The 25138-nt window shown below is 38.9% G+C and overlaps 1 protein-coding gene across 2 annotated transcripts in view; it reads right to left on the bottom strand.

Annotated features, from left to right (window-relative positions):
* The window catches only part of TPK1 (thiamin pyrophosphokinase 1), a 427050-nt gene that overhangs the window by 332201 nt on the left and 69711 nt on the right, over window positions 1-25138 (bottom strand). For both annotated transcript variants that reach the window (XM_006139890.3, XM_006139889.3), the window contains one exon: window positions 19611-19682. In XM_006139890.3, the coding sequence (XP_006139952.1) occupies window positions 19611-19682 (72 nt within the window). The remainder of the gene's footprint in view (window positions 1-19610; window positions 19683-25138) is intronic.

The raw sequence follows: 25138 nt of genomic DNA, 5'->3' as shown, positions 1-25138 counted from the left end.
GAGCTCTACCCTAGAACTACTGAATCCAAAATACTGAGCTAGGGTACTCCTGGTATTCTGATGCCTGCTCAATGTGAGAGCACTAGCCTACCCTACAGAAATACATCCACAAGTGAGAATGTCAAACTTCGATATCGGTGAAAGCTCATAAGAAAGGTAAATATTGGGACCAGTAGTTGACGTAATGGCTATGTCGCTGGACTCCCATGTGGTCGACAGTGGTTCAAGTTCCGGACCCAGTGGCTTAAACTCATGCCGAGTGGGTGTGCTCGCGTGCCCAAGATCCTGAGAAGAGAATGGAGGAGAAGGTATTTACCTTTCTTTCTTTCTTTCTTTCTTTTTGAGAGGTTTTTGCTATAGGGCACATGTGCACACCAGAAAGAGAAAGACAGAGAGAGAAAGAGAGACAGAAAACGAGAAATCACGCCAGGCGAGTGTGCTCATGTGCCCAAGATCCTGAGAGGAGAATGGAGGAGAAGGTATTTACCTTTCTTTCTTTCTTTCTTTCTTTTTGAGAGGTTTTTGCTATAGGGCACATGTGCATGCCAGAAAGAGAAAGACAGAGAGAGAGAGAAAAAGAGAGACAGACAACGAAAAATTACACCCCCCGGCAGGATGGCCATGCTGCAATCCCTTTTCCTCCATTCTCCTCCCAGGATCTTGGACACATGCGCACAAGCGCCTGGCGTGAGTTTAAGCCACCAAGTCCGGGGCTCGAACTGCGGTCGACCACATGGGAGTCTACTGACATAGCCATTATGCTAACTGCTGGTCCCAAAAGGTAAATCTCTTAATCAAGATAAATATAAATTGATAGGATAATAACACTAGAAGATACTAATTACTAGATTGTCAGGAAAGTCATGACATATTTTTCTGTTTTTCTATGTAAAAATGCATCATGACTTTCCAGACAACCTAATATAAATTAAATTTTACTTTTTGCTAACACTTTATTGAGCTACAATTTATATACCATAAAATTAACACATTTAAAATAGAAGATTCAATGATTTTAGTATGTTCATGGAGTTGTGCAACCATACTCATAATCCATTTTAGAATTGTTTCATCATCCCCAAAAGAAGCCCCTATGCATTGGCAATTCTTCCCATCCTTCTATCCCTTGACTCTGAGCATCCACTAACATAACCACTATTTCTGTAGATTTGCCTGTGCTGGACACTGCATAAGAATGGAACTATAATATTTTTTGTGTGTTTCAGAATTTCCTTATTCAGCTATTTTCAAGGTTCGCCAATGCTGTAATATGTATCAGCACTTTGTTCCTTTTCATGACTAAATAATTTTTCATTTTATGGATATACCAATATTGTTTATCCTTTCAACAATTACTTATTATGTTCTTTTCACTTCCTGGCTATTATAATTAAAACTGGTATGAACTCTTGTGTACAAGTTTTTTATTATTGCTCTTTTTGTCACAGGGTATGTACCTTTGCCAGAGAAAGAGAGGAAGAGAACCCCTCAACAAAGCATGGTCACCCTGCAAGCAATCATTTAGCCTCCATTTTTCCACACTGTCTGCATATGAGACACACACACACACTTGGGCTCAGCATTGTTTTTCAGGCTGACAGGGCCACGATTAGAACCGTGGTTGGCCACACAGGATCCAGTTTCCAGTGCTGTCTACTCAAGGGTAATTTTTCTTGAGATAATATATGCAGAACTCCCATGCTATCAGGGACTCAAGAAGCAGTATAATGATGATCTGTGAGGGAGAAAATTTGGTGTTGAGATCTTGGAATTCTACAAATAATAGAAAGTTGTTTTCTGTTTGTTTGTTTGTTTATTTTTTTAAAAAAGGCTCATTTGCCCACCACAGAAAGGGGCCACATTAAAGTAGCCAGCAGCCATCAGACTAATTTTCCTCCAATGGAATGTAGGACAAGATAGAAGAGTAAACCAACAAGCAGACACAGAAAAGCACAAAGGCAAGCTAATAGACTGACAGAAAAGAAGACAAATAGAAAAACAGCAAGGGACAAGTAACAGGGATTTTCTTCCTTTCCACAGTCTGACAGTCCACAGTATGCCAGGTGCCATGCTGCTCAGATACGAATACAGAGAAGCAAATGGCATTCTCAAGAAGTTAAGAGTCCATAGACACATGGAAGACTGAGGATGGGAAACAAATGTTGACTATACATTTAAAGCACCTTAAAGCCCAAGGAGTCTGTTCTTCATCCACTAGCAATCCTGACCTTTGCCAAGCTTCTGGACAGGGAGAACAGAAATTATACAGGTTGAGTGTAAAGATTCTGTGCAGCTTAGAGGTAAATGGGAAATAATCAGAGATAGATATTTCCGAGAACAACTGTAAGACCGTAGGACAGGATTAGTATTAAGAAAAAATTAGTTGGGGTAGGAAAGAAAAATGGATAGCAGCTGATCATACTGATAAAAAATGAGGGAGGGGAAGCAGTGGCGTGAGTGGAGCACAGCTCTAAAGAGTGAGCCTTAGTGAACAGTAGAGAGGTAAATCCACAGAAGTGCTGATTTCCAGAGAAAGATGAAGTGGCTTCAAATGTGCCAGATAAGAGGTTTATATGGAAATATCCAGTGGAGAGCATATTTTAGGCCAAGAGTAATAGAATTGGCAACAGTTTAGCAACTTGAAAACAAACAAATCTTAACCCAATATTGAAAGTTAACAGCTAAAACAATTCTATTAAATGTAGTCCCCGAAGAAAAACTTCTATACTGCTTAATTAAAGTCATCGATTGTTATGCACCAAGTACAGTTATAAAGTAAACCTTGGGTGGGCTGGGGGAGTAGGAGGGGAAGAGGAGATACACAGTTAAAAAGCACTTTATTCATTAAATGTTTGTAGCCAAAGGACTCCAAAGCAGACAAAACTGTAGGGAACAAATAAATATAACATTCACTTCTGATATTAATGTGTCCACTTAAAACCTTGATTCTTACTTATGATCTCTGTGTTGTGCTGATGAATTTAAATCTCATGAAATTTAAATCTTCACTTTACTTGCTACTATATAATGTTTATCTCCAAAAGCTCAAAAGAACCTACTGTATTCATCCTTATAAAATCTGTGTAGGAATGATCCTATTTCCCTCAAAAATAAAGTAAAAAGAAATTAAGCTTTTTCTGAAATTAGAAAATGATCGTCCTTAACCCACCAGGATATGGAACTTTTATTTATGTCATTGCTGTTTTGGCATATTGAGAAAAAAACTGTATTTCCCTTTATAATATTACCTAAGTTTGTAGACTTAAATGTTCATGGGAAAAAAAATTTTAGGCCAGCATGTGGCATGGAGGTTAAGGCAGCTGGATCCCACATGGCCAAATTTCGAGTCACAGCCCCAGGGGCTTGAAAATTATGTCAAGAGCATGTGTATGCATCCCCAAAATCCCAAGAGGAGAATGGAGAAGGAGGGACTACAACACAGCCATCCTCACTGGAGGGGGGTGATTTCTCACTTTTCTCTCTTTGTTTCTGTTTCTGGCAAGCACACGTTCTCTAAAACAAAAACTGAAAAAAAGAAAAAAGTTTCTTAATTAGGTCTTTGAGCACAGCAGTTGAGCACTATGCATGGGAACTCAGAACCTCATAGCTAATTATGGTTCAAGTCCCAGCCCTGGTGGCTTGAAAACCACACTGGGCATGTGTGCATGCATCTGCAAAATCCTGATGGAATAGAGAAAAAGAAAAAAGACTATGGCATGTCCATACCCTATTGGGTGTTCTCTCTACTCATAGCCCACAAGCATATATATCCTCTACCAATTAAAAAAAAAAAGTTTCTAATAACTAGCACTGGGACCAGCAAATAGCAGAATGTTTATACCACTGTACTCCCATGTAGTTGATCACAGCTCAGGTCCCAAATTTGGCAGCTTAAAACTCACACGGGGCATGTGTGTGCATGCTCAAAATCCCAAGAGAAGAATGAATGAGATGGGATTGAGGCATGGCCATCCCCTGGGGAGTGATTTCTTGCTTTCTATCTCTGTCTCTCTCTATCTCTCCAGCGAGCACACATACCCTATAGCAAAAATCTCTCTTTAAAGAAAAAAAAAGTACCATCATAATTTATTATATCATATTATATCATCTAAGTTGCCAAAATAGAATCTTAATCATTCCAAACAACTATGATTATAGATAAAATGGGTGAGAGACATGCAAACTTTGAAGAAACTAATGACAAATTCCATTAAGTTAAAACACACACAAACCTATTTACTGCTATTATAAGAAGATGAAAATAAGTGGTAAACATGTATTAGCTTATTTTGGACAAAGGTTTTTGTCTCACTTTTTCTTAAAGTAACAAAGCTGAAAGGAGAATATGCTATTTGGAAAGGTCAGATGACAGGAAACAATAACATCATCCAATTAATTGAGTATAAAACTACCTAGTTGTATATAACAATACAACAATCAGATGCCTTAATGAAATTAAGTCTTAAGACTACCTTAATGAAATTAAGGTAATAGCCACTCTAGCAATAGAGTGCATACGTATACACTGACATTAAGATAGGCTTACTTTTGGGAACCAGCAGTTAGCGTAATGGCTATGTCGCTGGACTCCCACGTAGTCGACTGCGGTTCACATCCCGGACCTGGTGGCTTAGAACTCACGCCAGGCACGTGTGCGTGCGTGCCCAAGATCCTGAGAGGAGAATGGAGGAGAAGGGATTGCGGCGTGACCATCCCCTGGGGGGTGACTTCTCGCTTTCTGTCTCTATGTCTCTCTCTGTCTGGCGAGTATACGCGCCCTATAGGAAAATCCTCTAAAAAAAAAAAGATAAGCTTACTTTTGGCTGGTAAGTAGAGGTCAGTGGGGGGAAAAAAGAAAAATGAGCTACCTGAATCTCTAAGTATTTTGCAGAATTTATGATTCTTTTATCTCTATTGCTCATTTGTCATTTCTGGATAATCAAAAATTCAAGGTACAAAGTATCATTCAATCAACACTAAAGTTTGCTATAAACCGCAAGGTAAGATTAAATTACAGCACTCATACGGCTTAGTAGGTGAGTAAAGCCTAATTAGAACTACGGGTTATTCTACTTGAAGATATCCTGAAAGAAAGCACTATGGTAAGGCGGGTCTCATCAGTGTGTCACAAGAAGTGCAAATCACCAATCCTCTTACTGTCATCGCCACTAATACAACTCACCCACATCTCCTTTAATGTGTTCTATTTATGTGTTTCTTTAATGCATTCCAGCATTTAATTCATAGACAAACATGACACTGGATGGAAAAGAAAGCAGAAAGGAGGGCTATGTTCCCAATAATGACAAAAACAACACAGAGTACAGGAACAGAAAAGAATGACTTCAAAAAGATAGCAAGTGAAGAGACAAGGGAAGAAAAAGAAATGGAAAGGGGGAAATACAGTGCCGTTGGTATAAAGTAAGCCTTTGGTGAGGGAGAAATTTAGCCTCTAGGAATATATCAAAGAGTCTTCCCAACATTTGCGGGGAATAAATACTGACGTCCATAACTGGGAAATTTCAAAAAGCGGTAACATTCATTTCCACTCATAGGAGATGTTTTTCTAAACATATATGCTGTACTACTATGGATGCAAACAGTTCAAAGATTACAATCAGGAAAAGGAGAACACAAGCAATGAGAGAAAGGTCAGTGATGGACACTGTTCTGTAAACATTTTTAACTTAATTCAATTTTTTAATTCAATTTTTTTCTTCCCAATCAATAATTTATTTATAATTATTTCTTATCAATAATTATTTCTCATTCATTCTGCAACATAATTGCCACAAGTTTATCTTAAGATGATTTACAGAGGGCTAGCCATTGCCACAGTGATTAAGGAAGATGGGTAGATCTCACATGGTCAACCATGCAGTTCGAGATCCAATGGCTTGAAAAACACACAGGGTACATGTGCATGCATGCCCAAAATCCCAAGAAAAGGGAGAAATGGAGGAGAACGGATTGTAACAACTGCTTTCTCACATTCCTTCTCTCTTGCTCTCTCCAATAAGCACATGCATCCCCTGGTAAATACATACATACATACATACATACATACATAATAAACAAAAAAAATGCTGTTATCACCCATTAAACTTAAAGAACAGAAGTTTAACTACCTATGATTTTGGTTTTCATTTGAGAGACTCCTTAAGTTTACAAAAGTGATACTATCCAGGTACTACAATTACTACCTTTAATTTTGATTTAAAAGTCAGAGCCAGCAGCTGGCATGGAGATAAAGGCACTAGATCCCACATGTCTGCCTGTGTGGTTTGAATCCCAGACCAGGTGGATTGAAAAATCACACCTGGTATATCCAAGCACATGCCCAAAATCCTGAAAGGAGAAGGGTCGTGTGGTCATCCTTCCCCAACCCAGGAGTGGGGGGTGATTTCCTGCTTTCCTTATATCTCTCTCTCTCTTTCTTTCTTTGGTAAGTACACACACCCTATAGCACCACTCCCCCCAAAAGAAAAAAAGAAAGAGAGAGAGAGAGAGAGAGAGAGAGAGAGAGAGAAAGAAAGAAAGAAAGAAAGAAAGAAAGAAAGAAAGAAAGAAAGAAAGATAGATAGATAGATAGATAGATGGATGGAAGGAAGGAAGGATGGAAGGAAGGAAGGGGAAGGGGGAGGGGAAGGGGAAAGGGAAAGGGAAAGGGAAAGGGAAGGAAAGGGAAGGAAAGGAAAGGAGGCAAGTGAAATTACAAATATTTCCATGTTTGGAAAGGAAAGGAAAGGAAAGGAAAGGAGGCAAGTGAAATTATAATTAGTTCCATGTTTAAAAAAAAAGAAAGAGGAAAAAACACACCATAGATGATAGTATGATCATATGAAGGTGAATTCAAGAAATGCTCATCAGCAGGATATAGTAAATTTTGCATTAATAATAAAGCAGAAATGCTAGCAACGTTGTTACTAAAACATTGAAAGAGAAATATTAATTAAGAAATACCTAATCACTTCTAGTTTGCTTAAACGAGTGTTTAACAATTATCAAAATCTTCATAAAAATAGTGGATGTTCCTAGCCTAATAGACACCACATCGAAAAAACAATAAAAACTCACTTTAAATGGCAAAAGACCCTCAAGTGCCAAAGTCAATAGCGAGAATATAATGTCTCATTAGTGCAGACATAGAAGAAATATAAGAGAACAGACTGAGTCTTTACCAAAAAATTTTATACTGATTAGGAGTTTGACATTTAAGATTTATAACTTCAAAGCAGGATTAGCACAAAAGATTTCTACCTTGTTAAAATAGCCAGTTAGTCAAGACTTTTCATAACTAGGAATACAGGTATTATATACCCTAATCTTCCTTCCCTTGGGACTCAGAAATGTAAATGCCAGATGTGCATGACAAATAAAGGATAAAACACAAAGATTTATATTACAATCTCAAATATCTGTTAAATTGAATGAATGAGTGAGAGAATGCTTGCAATTATTGTGGAAGGCCTCCAGATTCTACTTCGCTACAATAGTTCATCAGTGTATCCTTATGGAAATGTAACAGATGGCACAGAAACGCACAAATCACTTTGTACAAGGAGAGCCTCAAAACCACTTCTACACCCCATTTAACTAAACACATGCAGAGTAACGCAGCTACAGCCTTCAACCTTGTTGAGTACGAAAAACTTAGTTTTTAAAAGTTTTCATATGCTTTCTATTTCTTTTTCCCCGATGGTGGAAAGAAGTGTTGCTTCTCCAAAATTAGAAAAGAGATATATCAAGATTTGCTTGTATTCTCTGAGAAGATTAATAATTCACCTCTCCAAGAAAATATTAGGAGCTGACTCGGTGGTGCTCAAGAGAAACTTGATCCCATGCAACAACCTTGGATTGAGTACCCAGCTAGCTGGCCTGAAACATGCTGGCCACACAGTCTAGTGTTCAAGATCCCATGAACCAAAGGATTGGAGGAAGGTCATTATGCTGTGACCAGACTCTGCGGAGGTCCTCATTGCTCGCTTGTGCACCCTCTCTCTCTCTGTCTCTCTCTCTTTCTCTCTCTCAGAAACATGTACACGTACTGTATTATAAATTAAAAAATTAAAAAATAGAGAACATATTCAAAAGTTATTAAAGTATGCATACAATTCTGCTATCATACAGGGGTAAATACTATTAAAGTTTCAGACTATTCTGTGGTATCAGTGCATTATATTTTGGCTTTGCCCTGTAAGGCAAGATATAAAAGAGCACAACAGGAATGGAAGTTTCATGGAGGCCTCTGCTAAATGTTCTCTGCAAACACTAGAAACAGGATTCCATTTGTAATATTATAAAATATTTCTATCTCATTACCAATGATAAGATATTTTATTCAACCAGCAAGGGTTCCAGAGCACTGTCCTCAGAGGTCATCTAAATGCATACTTTCTCAAGGTCTTCAATTTACTAATCATCTAGATTAATAAAATAAAAAAAGTAAGGAAAAACAAAACTGAATGGACCTGCTATATAACCAAAGCAAAGGAGAATCTAGCAAATAAAAGCATATGGACAAGGATAGGTCATATGGAATGATGAAGTCAGTCAGAGCTCCTGGGTTGAATAAATACAAGGTTAAGTTCACATATTTATTTTTCTCAAGATTCTAAATTTGCTTTGAATAAACACACGCATCCTTACTCCTCTTAATTTCAGTTTATATTATTATTTTTTCCACTCTTTAAAATCATAAGTCTGCCAACTTTGAAGCAGTACTAAAATGATGCCCCTGGGGTTATTCCTACAGTATTTGCTATGCTACTGAACGAAGATACACAATGTGGTGAAACATGGTTAACCTCCACCGAACCCCCCAAGAAAAGGACTGGAATTACTAATGCATCATTATGATCAAGATATGTTATGTAATCACAGGTCCCACCACAGTGGCCCCACCACCGCTAAGACACTGTGTTCTGTAGGTTGGGACCAAATGGGAAGTCCAGATTCAATTCTTGGTCCAACCTAAAGGCTGGATGCAGTGGCATCTGCCTGTAATCCCTGCAGTTTGGGAGTGTGATGCAGGAGAACTCTGAGCTCAAGACCTACCTGGACAATACTGCAAGACCCTGTCTAGAGGGGAGCCAAGTATGGTGGTGTGCATCTGTAATCCCAGCTAGGAGGCCAAGGCAGGAGAATTGCAACAAAAAATAAAAATACATTTTAAATAGTAATCATAACCATAAAGCAAAAAGTTTGGCTTGGGTTTGCAACTAGTTACAGCATATTTGTGTAATGATCCAGGCTAGTAGCGATAAATGCAATAGGATTATAAGTCTCTGTTTTTTTTTAACATAATCAAACATAGTTGACAATTGAAAAAAATCCACTGCTTGTAATTTGTACTCTCCTGTCACCTCTTTTGAACTCCTGAGACTATGCAAAGGTCATCCCACAGTACTGAGCAAATGAAAGTACTCCTGTGTTCTTAAAGAGACAGCAAGGGTGAGGGTTCACGTTAGACACTTCAATCTTCAACGTAAAATCACATAACAGTTTTCCTTTAGTGGCAGAATCATAATTTCAATAATTAAACTCAAATACTGTGGATGATCTTACTATTTTCCATTAACTTCTACTATAACTTTGGAATGTGTTTTACACATTGACTATTCCCATATAAGATAGAAGAATTTCAACTTAAAATTTAAAAAGTTAAAATCAAGTATTTCATACTGCTAAACTTTATTTCTTAGACTTATTAAGTTGTGTCTTTTGGGGGAAGAAATAATAACTTCCATTTATATTTTTCCCCTTTACACTACCGAAACTACATAGAAAAACAAAAAGAGGGAGAGAGAGATTGGTAACTTCTAGAAGATAAGCTCTACAATGGTCCTGAAGTAACTCAATGAATCCTTATAATTGATATTTCACAAGAAAAGCTAATTTCTTCCCATCCATAAAAAAGGCAGTAGATTTATGCACAAAATAAACATAGTTGAGTTACCTAAATTTATACAATAACCTATTTAGCCTATACTGTATTTTATATCTGCTGTCGATTCAATATTTATCTCCTATATTCTAATTCCATTCATCAAATTAATATGTAATATTAAGATATTTCCACTATTTACTGAAGTTAACAGAATATCATCTGCAAACGAGGACCAGCATCGATCCCACATTATAACACTAATTTTAAGGGGAAAATCGATGTCTACAAATAATTGATTGGAGCTACAAAGATCAAGATTGCCTATAACAATACTTGGTACCAGACTTAAAAATTAAGAGGACCTTTGAGACCAAGCTCCAAAATAGGTAAGAGCTGAGCAATTCTCAACTTGCCAAGTTGAGTCTATGTGATACACCTGGATCTGCAGAGAACATTAGGACTTATGCAATAGGGCTGCTAAAGTCAGTCATAACATGTAAGCCGTTTTTTGGTGTTTTTTTTTTTTTTTTTTGAGGGGGAAGTTGTTTGTTATAGGGCACGTGTGCTTGCCAGAAAGACAAGAGAGAGACAGAGAGACAGAAAGCGAGAAACCAACCCAAGGGGGGATGGCCATGCCGCAATCCCTTCTTCTTCATTCTCCTCTAGGAATTTTGGGCACAAACACACACACACACACACACACACACACACACACACACCCGGTGTGAGTTTAAGCTACCAGGTCCAAGAATGGAACTGTGGTCAACTACATGAGATTCCAGCAACATAGCCATTAATCTAACTGCTGGTCCCCAGAGCATGTAAGCTCTTTAAGAACAGAGCTTGTGGGGAAACGGCAGTTAGCATAATGGCTATGTCCCTGGACTCCCACATAGTCGACCGCGGTTCGCGTCCCGGACTTAGTGGCTTAAAACTCACGCCGGGCACGTGTGCGTGCGTGCCCAAGATCCCAAGAGGAGAATGAAGGAGAAGGGATTGCGGCGTGACCATCCCCCCTGGGGGGTGATTTCTCGCTTTCTGTCTCTATGTCTCTCTCTGTCTGTCTGGCAAGCGCACATGCCCTATAACAAAAACCTCTCAAAAAAAAATAAAATAAAAAAGAACAGAGCTTGTGTCCTCCTCACTGTGCTATCTCCAGACTTTACACAGTGCTCAACACAGAATATGCTCAAAAATTATTGAGTAAAAATTTGAATTAATAGGAACTTTTCTTGCCATCAGTAAACATACTGAAAAATGTAACACTATGAAACTTGGTACTTAAAAATGACTTCTTTTGGACCAGCAGGTGGCACAGTGGTTGGGGCACCGTATCTCACATGATTGACTCCATGGTTTGAGTCTCAAACTCAACAGTTGGAAAGAAAAACATGTCAAGTGTGCGTGTGTGGGCGTAAAGTACTAAGAGGAGACTGGAGGAGAAGAGATTGTGGCATGGCCAACCCTCGGGGCAGTGATTAGGCCAGTCCAATACACTTGTTATTACTCCTTAGTTTAATAAAGAAATCACATATGGCCACAGAGTGCTATGCATTTGAAATTGTTAATAGTAATTATTGCAATAGTTACACCCTGCTATTATATTTACAGAAACAAAATTAAAATAATAATAATAATGAGATGCCTTGAATAATTCTGATCACCTTTAAAATAAAAAATTGTATTACTAGCAATTAAGAAAGAGATCAGAACAGATGGTAGGATGTGTATTTGAGAAGCATAGGAGAAGTTATTGCCCATAGAAAACAAAGGAGGAGAGAAGGAAGATAAAAAGAAGAGTGATCACACCGAGATCAAAAAGAGGTGGGGAAAAATGGGAGAAAATTGGGCTGGCCCAGTGGTGTGGAGGCTAAGAGAGCCAGATCCCACATGGTTGATTGTGTAAGTGAAACCCCAGACCTGGGAGCGTGGAAAATATACCAGGTGTGTGCACATGCATGCCCACAATCCCAACAGGAGGAAGAAATGAAGGAGAAGGCATGAACATGACCCATGGGAGTGCTTTATTCCTCTCCTCCTCTCTCTGTCTCTCTCTGGCAAACACATGCAACTATGGAAAAATCTTTAAAAAGAGGAAAAAACTGGAGAATGAAAAGAGTATGGTAATGGACACTTTGAGATGAAGAAAAGCTCTCGTTAGATGATATCCTTTTAGGTAAAGCAGTGTCAATGTCTTTGGTCCAGCCCTTCACCTATTTTTATGAATAATACTTTTCTGGAAACACAGCCACACACGGGGACCAGCAGTTGGCATAATGGCTATGTTGCTGGACTCTCATGTAGTCGACCGTGGTTCGAGTCCCAGACCCGGCAGCTTAAACTCACACCAGGCGCATATGTGTGTGTGCCCAAGATCCGAAGAGGAGAATGGAGGAGAAGGGATTACAGTGTAGCCATCCCCCCTGGGGGATGATTTCTCACTTTCTGTCTACCCTATAGAAAAAACCTCTCCAAAGAAAAGAAAAAAAAATAAGAAAAGAAACACAGCCGCACAGATCATATGTTTTCTATGACCACTTCTGCACTCCAACAGTGTGACAGAGACCACGTGGCCTGCAGAGCCCAAGATGTCTATTATCTGCCTCTTCACAGAAAAAGCTTGCTGACTACTGTCCACGTGCCACGGGTACTATTCTATACCATTAACACAGACACTGAAGGCACCAATGAATACCAAGCGCCTACTACACAAATGCACACAAAGTCATCTGCTTGGGTTTAACTCCTAGATTTTCATCTGCCAGAAAGCTGAACTCAAGCAGGTCATTACCATTTTCAGTTCCTCAGGCTACGAATGTCTAGATTGGGAATTTTATCATTTATCTCACTGGGTTGATACATGATTAAGTGTGTCATAAAGCTCTTAGAGCACTATCTGGCACATGGTAAGCACTCTGTGTTGGCTACTGTTACATTTAGTATATGCACTACAGTTATTAGTGGAATAAGGGCTGAATTAATGAATAAATCAATACATTCAAGAGAAAAATTCTGACTAGTAATAACTCTACTAGTAAATTCTGAGGTAGTAATTTATTGAAAAACAATGGTAGCACTTTATGGTGAGAAGCTAATGGATAAAGAAGAGATATGGGGGCTAGCAGGAGGTGTAGAGGTTCAAAAAGAAGAGATATGGGGGCTAGCAGGAGGTGTAGTGGTTAAGGCACTGGACTCCTACGTGGCCAACTGCAGTTCGAGTCCCAGACCCAGAGGCTTGAAACATGCCAGGAGTGTGTGTGTGTGTGTGTGTGTGTGCATGCGTGTATGCCCAAAATCCCAAGAGGAGAAGGGATGCAGCATGGCCATCCTCCTGAGGAAGGGTGATTTCTCACTTTCTGTCTCTCTCTCTCTTCAGCAAGAATATATGCCCTATAGCAAAATCTCTCAAAAAATAAATAAATAAAAAGAGATATAACTTAATTTAATTAAGAAATATAAGTAGACATGGATTAAACACAAAGATTAAGTCATTTCCCCTCATCTGTGTGTAACCTGAGAAATAAAACTCAGGGATTATAAAAAATCTCATAATCCTTGAATTATAATATCCAGAATGATAAAAGGCCTGACTTAATAGAAATGGGCCACCTTTGTGAGAATGGGAACAGCAGAGTTGGTCTCTAGCCTCATCTCAAACATCGTATAGTTTATTCTGTGCCACTAATAAAAACGTGTTATACATTTCATTCATCTTTTTTTCTGAGAGAGATTTTTGCTACAGGGTGCATACACTCGCTAGAGAGACAGAAAGTGAGAAATCACCCTCTGAGTCGATGGCCATGCCACAATCCCTTCTCCTCTTGGGATTTTGAACATGTACACACATGTGTGCAGTGTGAGTTTCAAGTCAATGGATTTGGGATTCCAACCACGGTTGACTATGTGGAAGTCCAGCACTCCAACCACTACACCACCTGCTGGCCCCATCCTTAATCTTGTAGTCTCTAGAATATTTCTGTGCAATGAAAACATACCTTTACTACCAGTCTTATTTACCGAAACTACAGCTTATACATAACTGTTTTGCTCAATGGACCTGAACCAAGCATGCAAATTGCTCATCAGATCTTTGGCTCAATGTTCACTTAAATGTGCTCAAAGCATAAGTTCTGTGAAACAATAAACACAGAAAAGGACACAATGGCGTCAATTTGGTAGTTCAATAAAATTGTGATAAACGTCAGTATTACAGAATTCTTATGTTTAATGACCAACCTAATCATTACCAGAACAGATGCCTCCGAAATCATCCTCACTGAAATTCAGATATACTAAAGGCTAGCATTTTCCCAGCTGAAGTAATCTGCTGGGTCTTTGATTATATACATTTAAATTTAAAAATACACAGGACGAGGTCAGACAGCAGACAGCAGTAGAACGTGACACTCTACAAGGATAGCCTGACACAGGTAGATTGGTGGTTCATGTCCAGAGGCTTCCCCAGGTACACGAGGTACACATTGCTCTGGATCAAGGCTGGCTGGAACAGGGAGTGGACTGCAGTGTCGAAAATCCATAGGAGTCAATGTATCTCTCTCTCATTTATGGAATAATTGTTTTTAAAAAAAGACAAAAAATTGCATGTGATATGATACTTACCCATGTAATCACCACCAGCAAATCCCTAAATGCTAAATTCATGACAACTACTTAGACATTGCTATGGGTTAATACCTCACAAATATTTGTGTATTGAGATTTACTTGTGATAGGATTAAGAAAACAGAAACTTAATAATGTTGAAAGGTGGGGTATGAGGAAATTAGGAGTAAGGTTATTAGGGTGAGAACTCGACTCCTGGTAGGTGTATAAGGAGAGGGCATAAAACAGAGACTAATGGGCACAGACAATCTGCTCTGCTCCTGTGCTCATGGTATGCTGCATCAGAACTCTGAAATGCCCACCAGATGTTGGCCCTGGACCTTGAATCTTTAAACCATGAGTTAAATAAACTTTTTATAACTCACTCAGTTTGGGGGTATTTTCTGTTATTAGCGACAGGACAGACCAACAGAAATACCAAGGAAGCCTTATTTAGCTATCAGATTTTGCCACTGGATTGGTATACCAAAGAGCTGACACTGGGGACCAGCAGGTGGTGTGTTGGTTAAGGTACTGAACTCCCACAAGGCCAACCACAGTTCGAGTCCCAGACCTAGCAGCTTGAAAATTACACATGTGTGTGCACATGTGCACCTAAAATCCTGAGAAGAAAATGGAGAAGGGTATTGCATGGCCATACCCCCTGAAGGGTGATTTCTCACTTCCCTTTTTTCTGTCTCTCTTGTCTCTGGCAAGTACATGTACCCTATGACAAAAACCTAAAAAATAAAAATTAAAAATAAAGGTAAGAAAAAGCTGACATTGCTCAGTTCTACTGAACATGTTTAAAATAGAGTATTTCCTTGCAACGATCCCTCTCATCAACATGAACAAGTGTTTTACCCTGTGGTTTCACCCCCATTCAGTGTGTTCCAACAATCACCAGCAAACTCAGCCATACAAAGAATGTAGACCCAACTTTCTCTCAACCAACATTTGTCTCCTAGTGAGATGAAAAAGAACATGTTACACCTTCTCACTAATCTTTTCTGCTCCCCAAACTGATGTTCTAAAACCAAAGATCTCAATTCTATTTCAGCTCATGAAAGCTACATGTACCTCCTTTTAATCTATAAGGTCTACCTAATTTGCAAAATATTTTATAACTTCAGCCTCACCAGAAATGAATCAGAATATACTACCCAAACATGGTATGACCTTCACAATGGTTACCGAAGAACCAAAAAAGAGAGAAATCAAGAAAAAGAATTCCTCACACTATAGATAAGCACCTGATACTGACATAATCTGATCATCGGTCCATAATTTAATTTACAAAATCATCACTGTTCTATAGAAAAAGCAGGAAACAGGTGTGAACTCTTATTAAAATGAAGATATGTTTTAAGAAGCCAGAGTTCTGGTAACCTGATATGCTGATCAACATAACATTATTCCAGGTAACTGAAATAGCCATTTTAGGACCTCTTGACCCTGAGAGTCTGGCAACTCACACAGCACACGGTGATCTTCAAACAGGGCATCCATATGTTTTTCACTTATCGCCTAGTTCTGGTTAAGAACAAATTTACTGGAATAGGAAGACACACACACACACACACAAGTTTAAACAAATCTAAATCTGAAGGCAATATTCACTCCCAAATACCTAGCACATTAACAGAAATATCAGACATCAATTAACTGTACTTTTATCTCTCCATCTTTCTACCTGTCTACCTACCTACCAAGGTATTTATTTTAATCACCAGATTAAATGGGATCTACAAAATACATAGTCCAAGACCTGCTTACAAAAAAATCACCAAAATTTCCTGATGTATAAAACACATTAAAAATCTCTATAACTGTGGGACTATCACATGGCATAAAGATTACATTGCTGGACTCCCATGTAGTTGACTGCGGTTCGAGTTCAGGACCTGGAAGCTTAAAACTCATGCCAGATGTGTGTGCATGTGTGCCCAAAATCCCAGGAGAATGGAGGAGAAGGGATGATGGTGTGGCTATCCCCCCTAGGGGGTGATTTTTCCCTTTCTGTCTCTCTGAAGAGTATATACGCCCTATAGCAAAAATCTCTTTAAAAAAATCTCTAAAACTGTAAGCTGCCTTGAACCCTTTCCTTAGACACTAAAACTAAGTTTCATACTTTTTTTTTGAGAGGTTTTTGCTATAGGGCATGTGCACTCACCAGAAAGACAGAGAGAGACAGAGAGACAGAAAGCAAGAAATCACCCCCCAAGGGGGATGGCCACACCACAATCCCTTCTCATCCATTCTCCTCTTGGGATCTTGGGCACGCATGCACATGCACCCAGCATGAGTGTAAGCCACCGGGTCTGGGACTTGAACCACGGTCAACTACATGGTAGTCCAGCGACACAGCCATTATACCAACCGCTGGTCCCCAAGTTTCATACCTTTTACCAACTAAACAGTGTAAAAAGGAACTGGAAAAAAGGAAATCTTCCAAGTAGTCTTCCATCTGAAATTAATCTAAAAAATATCTAATTAATAGTCTTAGGCATAAGTTAAAGTTAAAATTTCAATTTTGTTCAAATTATACAATGCAATAGCTTTCAAATTTTGTATGTGTTTTAGCTTAACAGCCCACTTTTCGCCCTTTGATTTGTACACTTCACAAATGTTCACATCCACAGAGGTTATAAAAATTGTTGACCAAATGGACTTTTTCATTTTTAAGTTTTTTGCTATAGGGCACATGCACTTGCCAGAGAGTGACAGAGAGAGAGAAGGAAAGTGAGACATCATCTCCCGGGGGGATATCCCAGCTGCAATCCCCTCTGCTCCAATCTCCTCTCAGGATTTTGGGCACGCATGCACATGAGTACAGTGTGTTTTTCAAGCTACTGGGTCCAGAACTCTAACTGCATAGTCAGCCTCCTGGGATCCAGCCACCTTAACTACCACTCCACCTGTTGGGCACATAAGGGCTTTTTCAAAGGTAAAAGGGATAGCAGCCTGAAGGCCTTACTCTTGATTTCCCATCACAATACAAAGAGTCTATCGCAGCCTCTCAGTGCTCCACTACACTTTTTCATAGCCTCTCTCTCTTTACATTAAAAACAAAAACAATCCAAGCTCAAACTTACCCTATTTTATTGCCTTCACTTGTAAAAAAAGTAACACAAGACAGCACACTGCAAGTTCACAGTTTCTGTTATGAGAATCAGAAAAATTCTAATCCATCTTTCTTTACAACAGATTTCTTTATTAACAGATCATCTTCTTTGAATGGTCAAGGTTCCAAAAAGTCAAGAATTATCCTAGAAGTATATGTGAAAGAGCTTAACATGTCAAGAACCTAAAGCAAGAAGTAACTGACCATTTCAACAGCCGACACTTCAGATACTATTAGCCCTGTGCACCCACTGACCACGTATATCAAATGGCTAGCTAGTGTATGTCAGCCATGAGACATTCTCAAGTCTTATTCCCTGCAGAAAAACTAAAGAAATGAGCAACTTCGGTCAGCTCAAAAATCTACATCATTTCATACTATGTAAAAAATAGACTCCTACCCTCAAAATGAGATTTAAAAAAAAAAAAAATTCCAAAGGAATGCATCCACTCACCAAAGAGAGACATGGAGACATGGAGAAAGAGAGAGACAAAGCAACCTCCCCATGAGGCATGGTCACACCACGATCCTGTCTCCTCCATTACTCCATTCTGTCAGGATTTGGGGCATACACATACACATGCTTCTAGCTGCCAGGTCTGGAATTTGAACTACGTGGCTGGTCATATGGGATCCAGCTCCTGTAACCCTTAGCCTAAAGGGCAAGACTTCTAAGAGATTTCTTAAGGTGCAGCTTTCAGTACGAAAGGTTTCCTACAGTTCACATCGATGATTACTTTGCCTATTTCTGATACCTGCAAGGAAAAAAAAATCACTAACATAATCTTCTAACAGCATAATAAAATAAAATAAATTCAGACCAAAAAAATGTGCCTAATCAGATTATTTGTTTTTGCTAGCAATATAAGCCATGTCAAATTTACTCTTTCATTTACTGTAATTACTAAGCAATTATATGCCAATCACTGCACTAGGTACTAGAAATAAAAATGATGAGAAAGATCCTGTGGCATTATGCCATACAAATAATTATCTAATAATTAGTGCTGGAAAATTGATTGCTAAATAATTTTTCAAACTTTCAGGTTAATATTAGTACTGTTATAATGTAAAGTCTTAAGTTGACTAACTTAAATATAGCTAAATTTAGAATACAGAGTTTTCATTGTAATCAATCATATTGGGCAAGAAAGAACCTTCACACAATACCATTGGGATGGTTTATTCCCTCTATTTAACGCTACCTCTATGTAATACGTGAGCTTATCCAGGATAATGGGTTTGTATCCTAAGGTACAAGATACTGAAAGTACTGAAGAGTTCAGTGATGGTAAGAGAGTCAGGACTAACACAGCAAGACACAATATATCAAGAATCAAGCTCTTCAGGAGGTAGACAGTGGTCTAAAACTTATACTGATATCTCAGCAGACACATTGCTTTGACAAAATTCTCAAGATGGAAGAAGAGCAGGGCTCGAAACAGAAAAGGTTATTTAATATTACTTTCCAGCCTAGAGTTAATCCTATAAAACCCAAAGAAGAATGTGATAGGAAGTTAATAAAGCCTGTTTCTCACACAAAATCTCCAGAAGTAGGAATTCTGTGAAACTATCCAACATGTAACTACATTTTTCAGCAACCCTACTTGGCAGCATGTTTTCTTTTTTAATTTGGCAAATCTGATCATCCCACAGACATCTTATTATTGGATGCTGCAGCAAATAAGGCCTGTGCATGCTTTCTGCTGTCACTGGAGTCTGTGAACGAGAACTTGCTGAGTATCTGAGATTCATATCCACATGGTGGTTCTGAACTACAGTAGAGGATTCTGTCCTTGGGGGTCTGTGCTATGGAAATCACATACATAAACAGATTAACAGAAAAGCAATAATTAATTCTGCTGATAATTCAATAATTGACTCACCTTATTATGAATTCCACTTTTTGGTGTTTCTGTGAGGTTCCAAGGTACTTAAAAGTCCATCCCAATGAGAGTAAGAAAGCAAAGAACTATAAATGCTAATTAAGATTACCTTTGCTCCAAAGATGACGAAAACATTTGTCCAGAGGCTGATTTAGAATTACAAGGCAGTACTTCAAATGCCCTATAGAAAAAAAATAAATAAATAAGTGAATAAATAAATAAATGATCTGACTCTTTTGTTCTCATTCTTTGGTTCCATTAGGTAATCAGAAAAGTCATGATGTATTTCTTCTATCTTTTTCTGTGCAAAAATGCATCATGACTTGTCCCACGACCCAAGAGAAATGCATCCCACTAGTCTATACTTTCAACCTTCACAAGGCTAAAATTCATGTATATTTTAGTTATCGTATCTTAATCTTAAGAGATGTAATTTATCTGGGACCAGCAGTTAGCATAATGGCTACGTCACTGAACTCCCATGTAGCCAACCGCGGTGCAAGTCCTGGAGCCAGTGGCTTAAACCCACGCCGGGCGCATTTGTGTGCGTGCCCAAGATCCTGAGAGGAGAATGGAGGAGAAGAGATTGTGGTGTGGCTATCCCCCCTGAGGGAGTGATTTCTTGCTTTCTATCTCTCTGTTGTTCTGGCGAGCACACATGTCATATCCAAAAAAAAAAAAGAGAGAGAGAGAGATGTAATATATCACAGCCGGTAGGTGAGATGGTCATTAAGGGCACTGGACTCCCACAGAGCCAACTGTGGTTCAAGTCCCAGACCTGGTGGCTTGCTTTCTCACTCTCTCTCTCTCTCACTCACTTTCACTCTGTCTCACTCTCTCTCTCTTCCCCTCTCTTTCCCCTCTCTGTCCAAATTAAAATAAATAAAGTTAAATTTAAAAAAGATATATTAACAGGACCTGCTTTATTCAGTATGTATGTCACGTTCTTATACTGCTGAGAAACTTATCATACAAATATAGTAAAATTCATTTGTCAGGGGTTGAGAAACAGAATGCTCGTGTTAATTTATTATCATCCTTCTGATATATTGACCACTTTGATACAACTACCCTTCCTTTGGGCTGGTTTTATATCATCCTGACATAATCCACAAAGAGGTTTGGTCTGGTGGGTGTATATTTTCACATTCATTCTCATTCATTCATATTCTCTTTTTCTCCATCTTTCTTTCCCTCCCCTCTATCCTATCTTGAATTTCCTAATTAAAAAGTCGTATGTTTTCATAAAATTCTACTTGGGTCTTTTTATGACTATTTTATTTCATGTTTTTAAGCAAAATTCTGAAGAGATGGAGAAAAGTTACTTTTCCAACAATCATTCTATGCCTTTTATAATGTATTTTAAATAGAACAAAGCAAAACACAATCAGGTTGTTGAAAATCTGTCATTCAGTTCAGTCCAAGCATTCTCCATGTCATTTACGGAAAAGAAATGTTTGTTTAGTGATAAGAAAAATTAATTGTTTTTTTAAGCAATCTCACTGTTAGAAATGGAGCAAGATAAGGAAATGAAAAGGATATGCCATCATCCACCACAAACATTATTAAGTGCCGATTATATACAGCCACTAGAAAAACAAAGAGAAATAAGATTACAGGCTATCTGTGAGATAAGACATTTATAATAAAGACAAACAACACAATACAATGCAAGTATATGAGGGATGTCAGAGAAATAGATAAAGGGATAGGGTACGAGTTAAAAGGCTGGGATGTCAGGAAGGCCTAGTGTCATCCTAGGAATCTATGTGAAATGTAGATTGAACTTGATCTTTCACAGAAAAGGAAGCTGGCAAGAATAAAAGAAAGGGCATTCCAGACAAAACAACCCACGGGCAGCTGCTATCCTTAGCCATTAGGGTTACTACAATTAGAAGTTTAAGAAGCAATGCCTCCATGATGTGAATCTAGGACATTAACACTAACATACATTTTAACCCATGTTTAAGATGACAGAGACATTTAGGTTGAAATATCCAGGAGCATTAAGATTAATGCAAAAATGAGTAGTAAAAGCAATTGATATATATCTGGGATCCATCCACATAGAGATAAGTTACAGATAAAAGAAAGTAGAGAGCCACAGAGATACTGCAAAGAAAGGGCAGAAAGAGGCACCAACAAAGGATGAAGGCAAAATCATTGTGTTTTGCTCATCATTACAGAGCAGGAGGAGGTTCACAAAGGAAATGCAGCAGGAAAAAACAGGAAGGTAAAAGAACTAAGGGTATTTCCAAGAATGTGCTGTCAATAACACAGCACGCTACAAAGATGGCAAGGAGACTAAACAAAGAGAAGAGGCCATTGGAGGAAGGAAAAAAACCTCAAAGAAAAATCTAAAAATTCACAGAGAGACTCGAGACAGTAAAGAGACCAAGAAGTTAGCAAACTGTGAGATTAAGGACTAGACATCTCTTCTTAAAATATAAAAAGTGAACTATGGGGACCAAGAAAAAGGCAGCAGAGCCAGAAGAAAATGGTTTAAATACAGAAAGAATCATGTATTCTAAATAGAGGAGAATGGGGAGGAGGCAAAGGTAAGAAGGAAAGAAATCCACTTATTCCTTCGGCAGGCATTTAAGCACAAAGTCCTCTTGTGCAGGCATTGCTCTACACAACATGGAACAAATGAAGCCCTATCATCAAGCATATATACTGCCAATTAAAGGGAGGTACTGAAGGGCCACTGCACGGTCTAATAGTTAAGGGAGCCAGATCCCACTTGGCTGACTATAGTTCAAATCCTATCCTCCAGTCTGGAAAACATTCTGGGCACACACAAGACCCAAATGCCAACAGAATGGAGAAATCAAAGACAAAAGATGGTGGTGTGGCCATGCCCAATTGGGGGGATGCTTTCTCTCTCGGTCTCTCTTTCTCTCTGGCTAGTGCATATGCCCTTAGGCAATGAAAAAACCAAAATGATCCTAGGATCAAGACACATGAAGATATATCATAGAGCCACGCCAAACTGGAGAAGGCCTGTTTATTTGGAAAAAAAGAGAGAGAGTATAATATGGAATTAGAGTAGAATAAAGGAAATTTCTTTTTAGAGGTTTTTGCTATAGGGTACATGCGCTTGCCAGACAGAGAGAGAGAGAGACAGACAGAAAGTGAGAAATCACCCCCCGGGGGGATGGCCACACCACAATCCCTTCTCCTCCATTCTCCTCTCAGGATCTTGGGCACGCACGCACACGCACTTGGCATGAGTTTTAAGCAACCGGGTACAGGACGCGAACCGCCATCGACTACATGGGAGTCCAGCGACATAGCCATTATGCTAACTGCTGGTCCCAATAAAGGAAATTTTAAAACAGTTGAAGAAACAGATTATAGAATCTGATAATCCACAACCTTAAAATATAAATTCAGATGGGGTTAACTAACAAGTGTATGACATCGGATTTAATTTTATAACTTTTCTACAGACATTAGAAAGTAGGAATAAGCATAAATGAACAGGACGGTGATGGTGGCTAGTTACAAGAATTAGCAAATTCACCTGTCAAGAGGTAAAGGGAATCGAGTATGCTCATCAGGGCAGCTTTAGCATGAGTGACTGTGGCAGAGACCAGAATCTGGAGGGCCTGTGAGTGTTTTGCTTTCTGCTTTTAATTGTTTTATTGAGCACATTTCTGTCCAGGTTAAACAAACAAACAAACAAAAAACAAAACAAAACACACCTGCATATTCCAGATACCCTTGCAGCAAAATGTGGTCATCAGCTGCAGTGTCACAAACAGGGGCTCAGTGGCTGCTGAGTAGTGCTAGGGGCCAAGTGGTCAGCTCCAGGTTAGCACCCAGGTGTACCCGAACCCACTGAGTGCACCTGTGACCCTCGTAGCATCAAGACCCTGTCAAGGGTACATGGATATGTCTGTTTGCCTCTCTCACTTTCAGGAAATGAATAATTAAAACAAACCAAAAATTACATTCCTCCAAGGAGATGTGTATACGCACTTTTTATGTTATTTCTCAAAAACTGGAGGAGGCTTTTACTTCTTTCCTACCCCTATCCTGCCATCTGGCAAAGGGATGAAGTCAGGGAAATGAAGTTCCAAGCAGCCTCAATGGATCACAAGAACAAGGGCAACAAATGTCCTGAAGGAGCCTGGGACGCTGAGGACTTCATGAGTTCTCCACTGCAGCGCTTCTCTGCTTACCTCTCAACTTCTTTTATATGAATAGAAAATTAACTTCCTAATCTTGGTCTTCATTCTGGGAAGTTCTTCTGGAAGCATCAGGCCCTACCATGACTTCAGGAGACAAAACTGAAAACCTAGCCCCTGCCACAACTTTATGAGAATTCAACAAAAAGTAGTGAGGCTGCAAATTAGTTTCTTCCCCTTCCCCCCTTCCTCCCTGCCTCCCTTTCTTCATTCCCAGTGGCCTCAAATCAATCAGGGGAGTTGGTGAAACATGAGAATTCCCAGACTTTACCCTAGATCTATCAAAGCATGGGGCACAGAGACCTGTATGTCATAGCAGGCTATTTTGACACGGGTGATCCATATGCGTCACTCTGGGAAACACCACTTTGTTGTCCCTGTACTAGTTCCAAAAACCCAGTGGGGCCCAGGGTGCTTGTTTCATATGGTAAGATCTATTATCACCGCAAGCAGCTGCAAAGCTTAATACTGCTGGCTGACCCATTTATTCTTCCAAATAATATGTGCCAAGCACTCAACTAGGTGCTGAGGATCAACAAACAAACGAACAAAGAAAACCAAACACCACAGCTAAAAAAAATACACACACACACACAAATATTCCAAAACCTGAAAAATTTGAATCTAAAATATTTCTGGGCTTGAGCATTTCAGACAAGAGATATTCAATTCTGCATAAAATTTAAATATGATTGAATTGATAAATAGGGCAGAAGCGACAAATCTAAGCAGAAGAATTTAAGTATTTAAAGCACCGCCCTTTAAGAAGTGGGAGCAGTTGCAGGCTTTACATGGCATGGTGTGGATCTAAACAGAGTAATTTCCTTCTATAGAGCACAGTCTGAGAAGGGGAGAAATATTTGCAGTGGAGACATCTTATAAATACTACTTCAGCTTGGTGACTGTGGTCAACAGCAACAGCCATGAATCCTGTTGCTAGGATATACGTACCCTTGGTAGGATATAACAAAAATGGCATTCTTTCTCTGTGGTCTTCCTCCCAAAAACCTATAATCCCAGTCTACTTGGGAGAAAAGTATCAGATAAATTCCAGGAGGAAAGTATCCTAAAATATACCTTACCATCACTCCTCAAATCTGCCCACATTGTCAAAAACAAGGAAAGTCTGAGAAATTGTCACAGTCAAGAAGAACCTAAAGGGACATGACAACTAAATGTAATTAGAATCCTAGATAAGATACCTAAGGTCATTAGGGAAAAACTAAGGAAATTTGAATAAACTATGGAACTAATAAACCAATAACAATGTATCAATGTTGGTTTATTGATCATAACAAATGTAGTATACCAATTTCAGATGTCAGTATAGGGGAAATTACATACCTGGGGGCTATAGGAGAACTTTCTGGACTATCTTCTCAATTTTTCTATAAATCTAAAGCTTCCTTCTTTTTTTTTTTTTTTTAATTCACATTCTTAATTT

This window comes from Tupaia chinensis, unplaced genomic scaffold (genome assembly GCF_000334495.1).
Source record: "Tupaia chinensis unplaced genomic scaffold, TupChi_1.0 Scaffold000010_1, whole genome shotgun sequence".
NCBI classification, from domain to species: Eukaryota; Metazoa; Chordata; class Mammalia; order Scandentia; family Tupaiidae; genus Tupaia; species Tupaia belangeri.
Note: the sequence above shows the minus strand (reverse complement) of the source record. Positions and strands in the feature narration are given on the sequence as shown.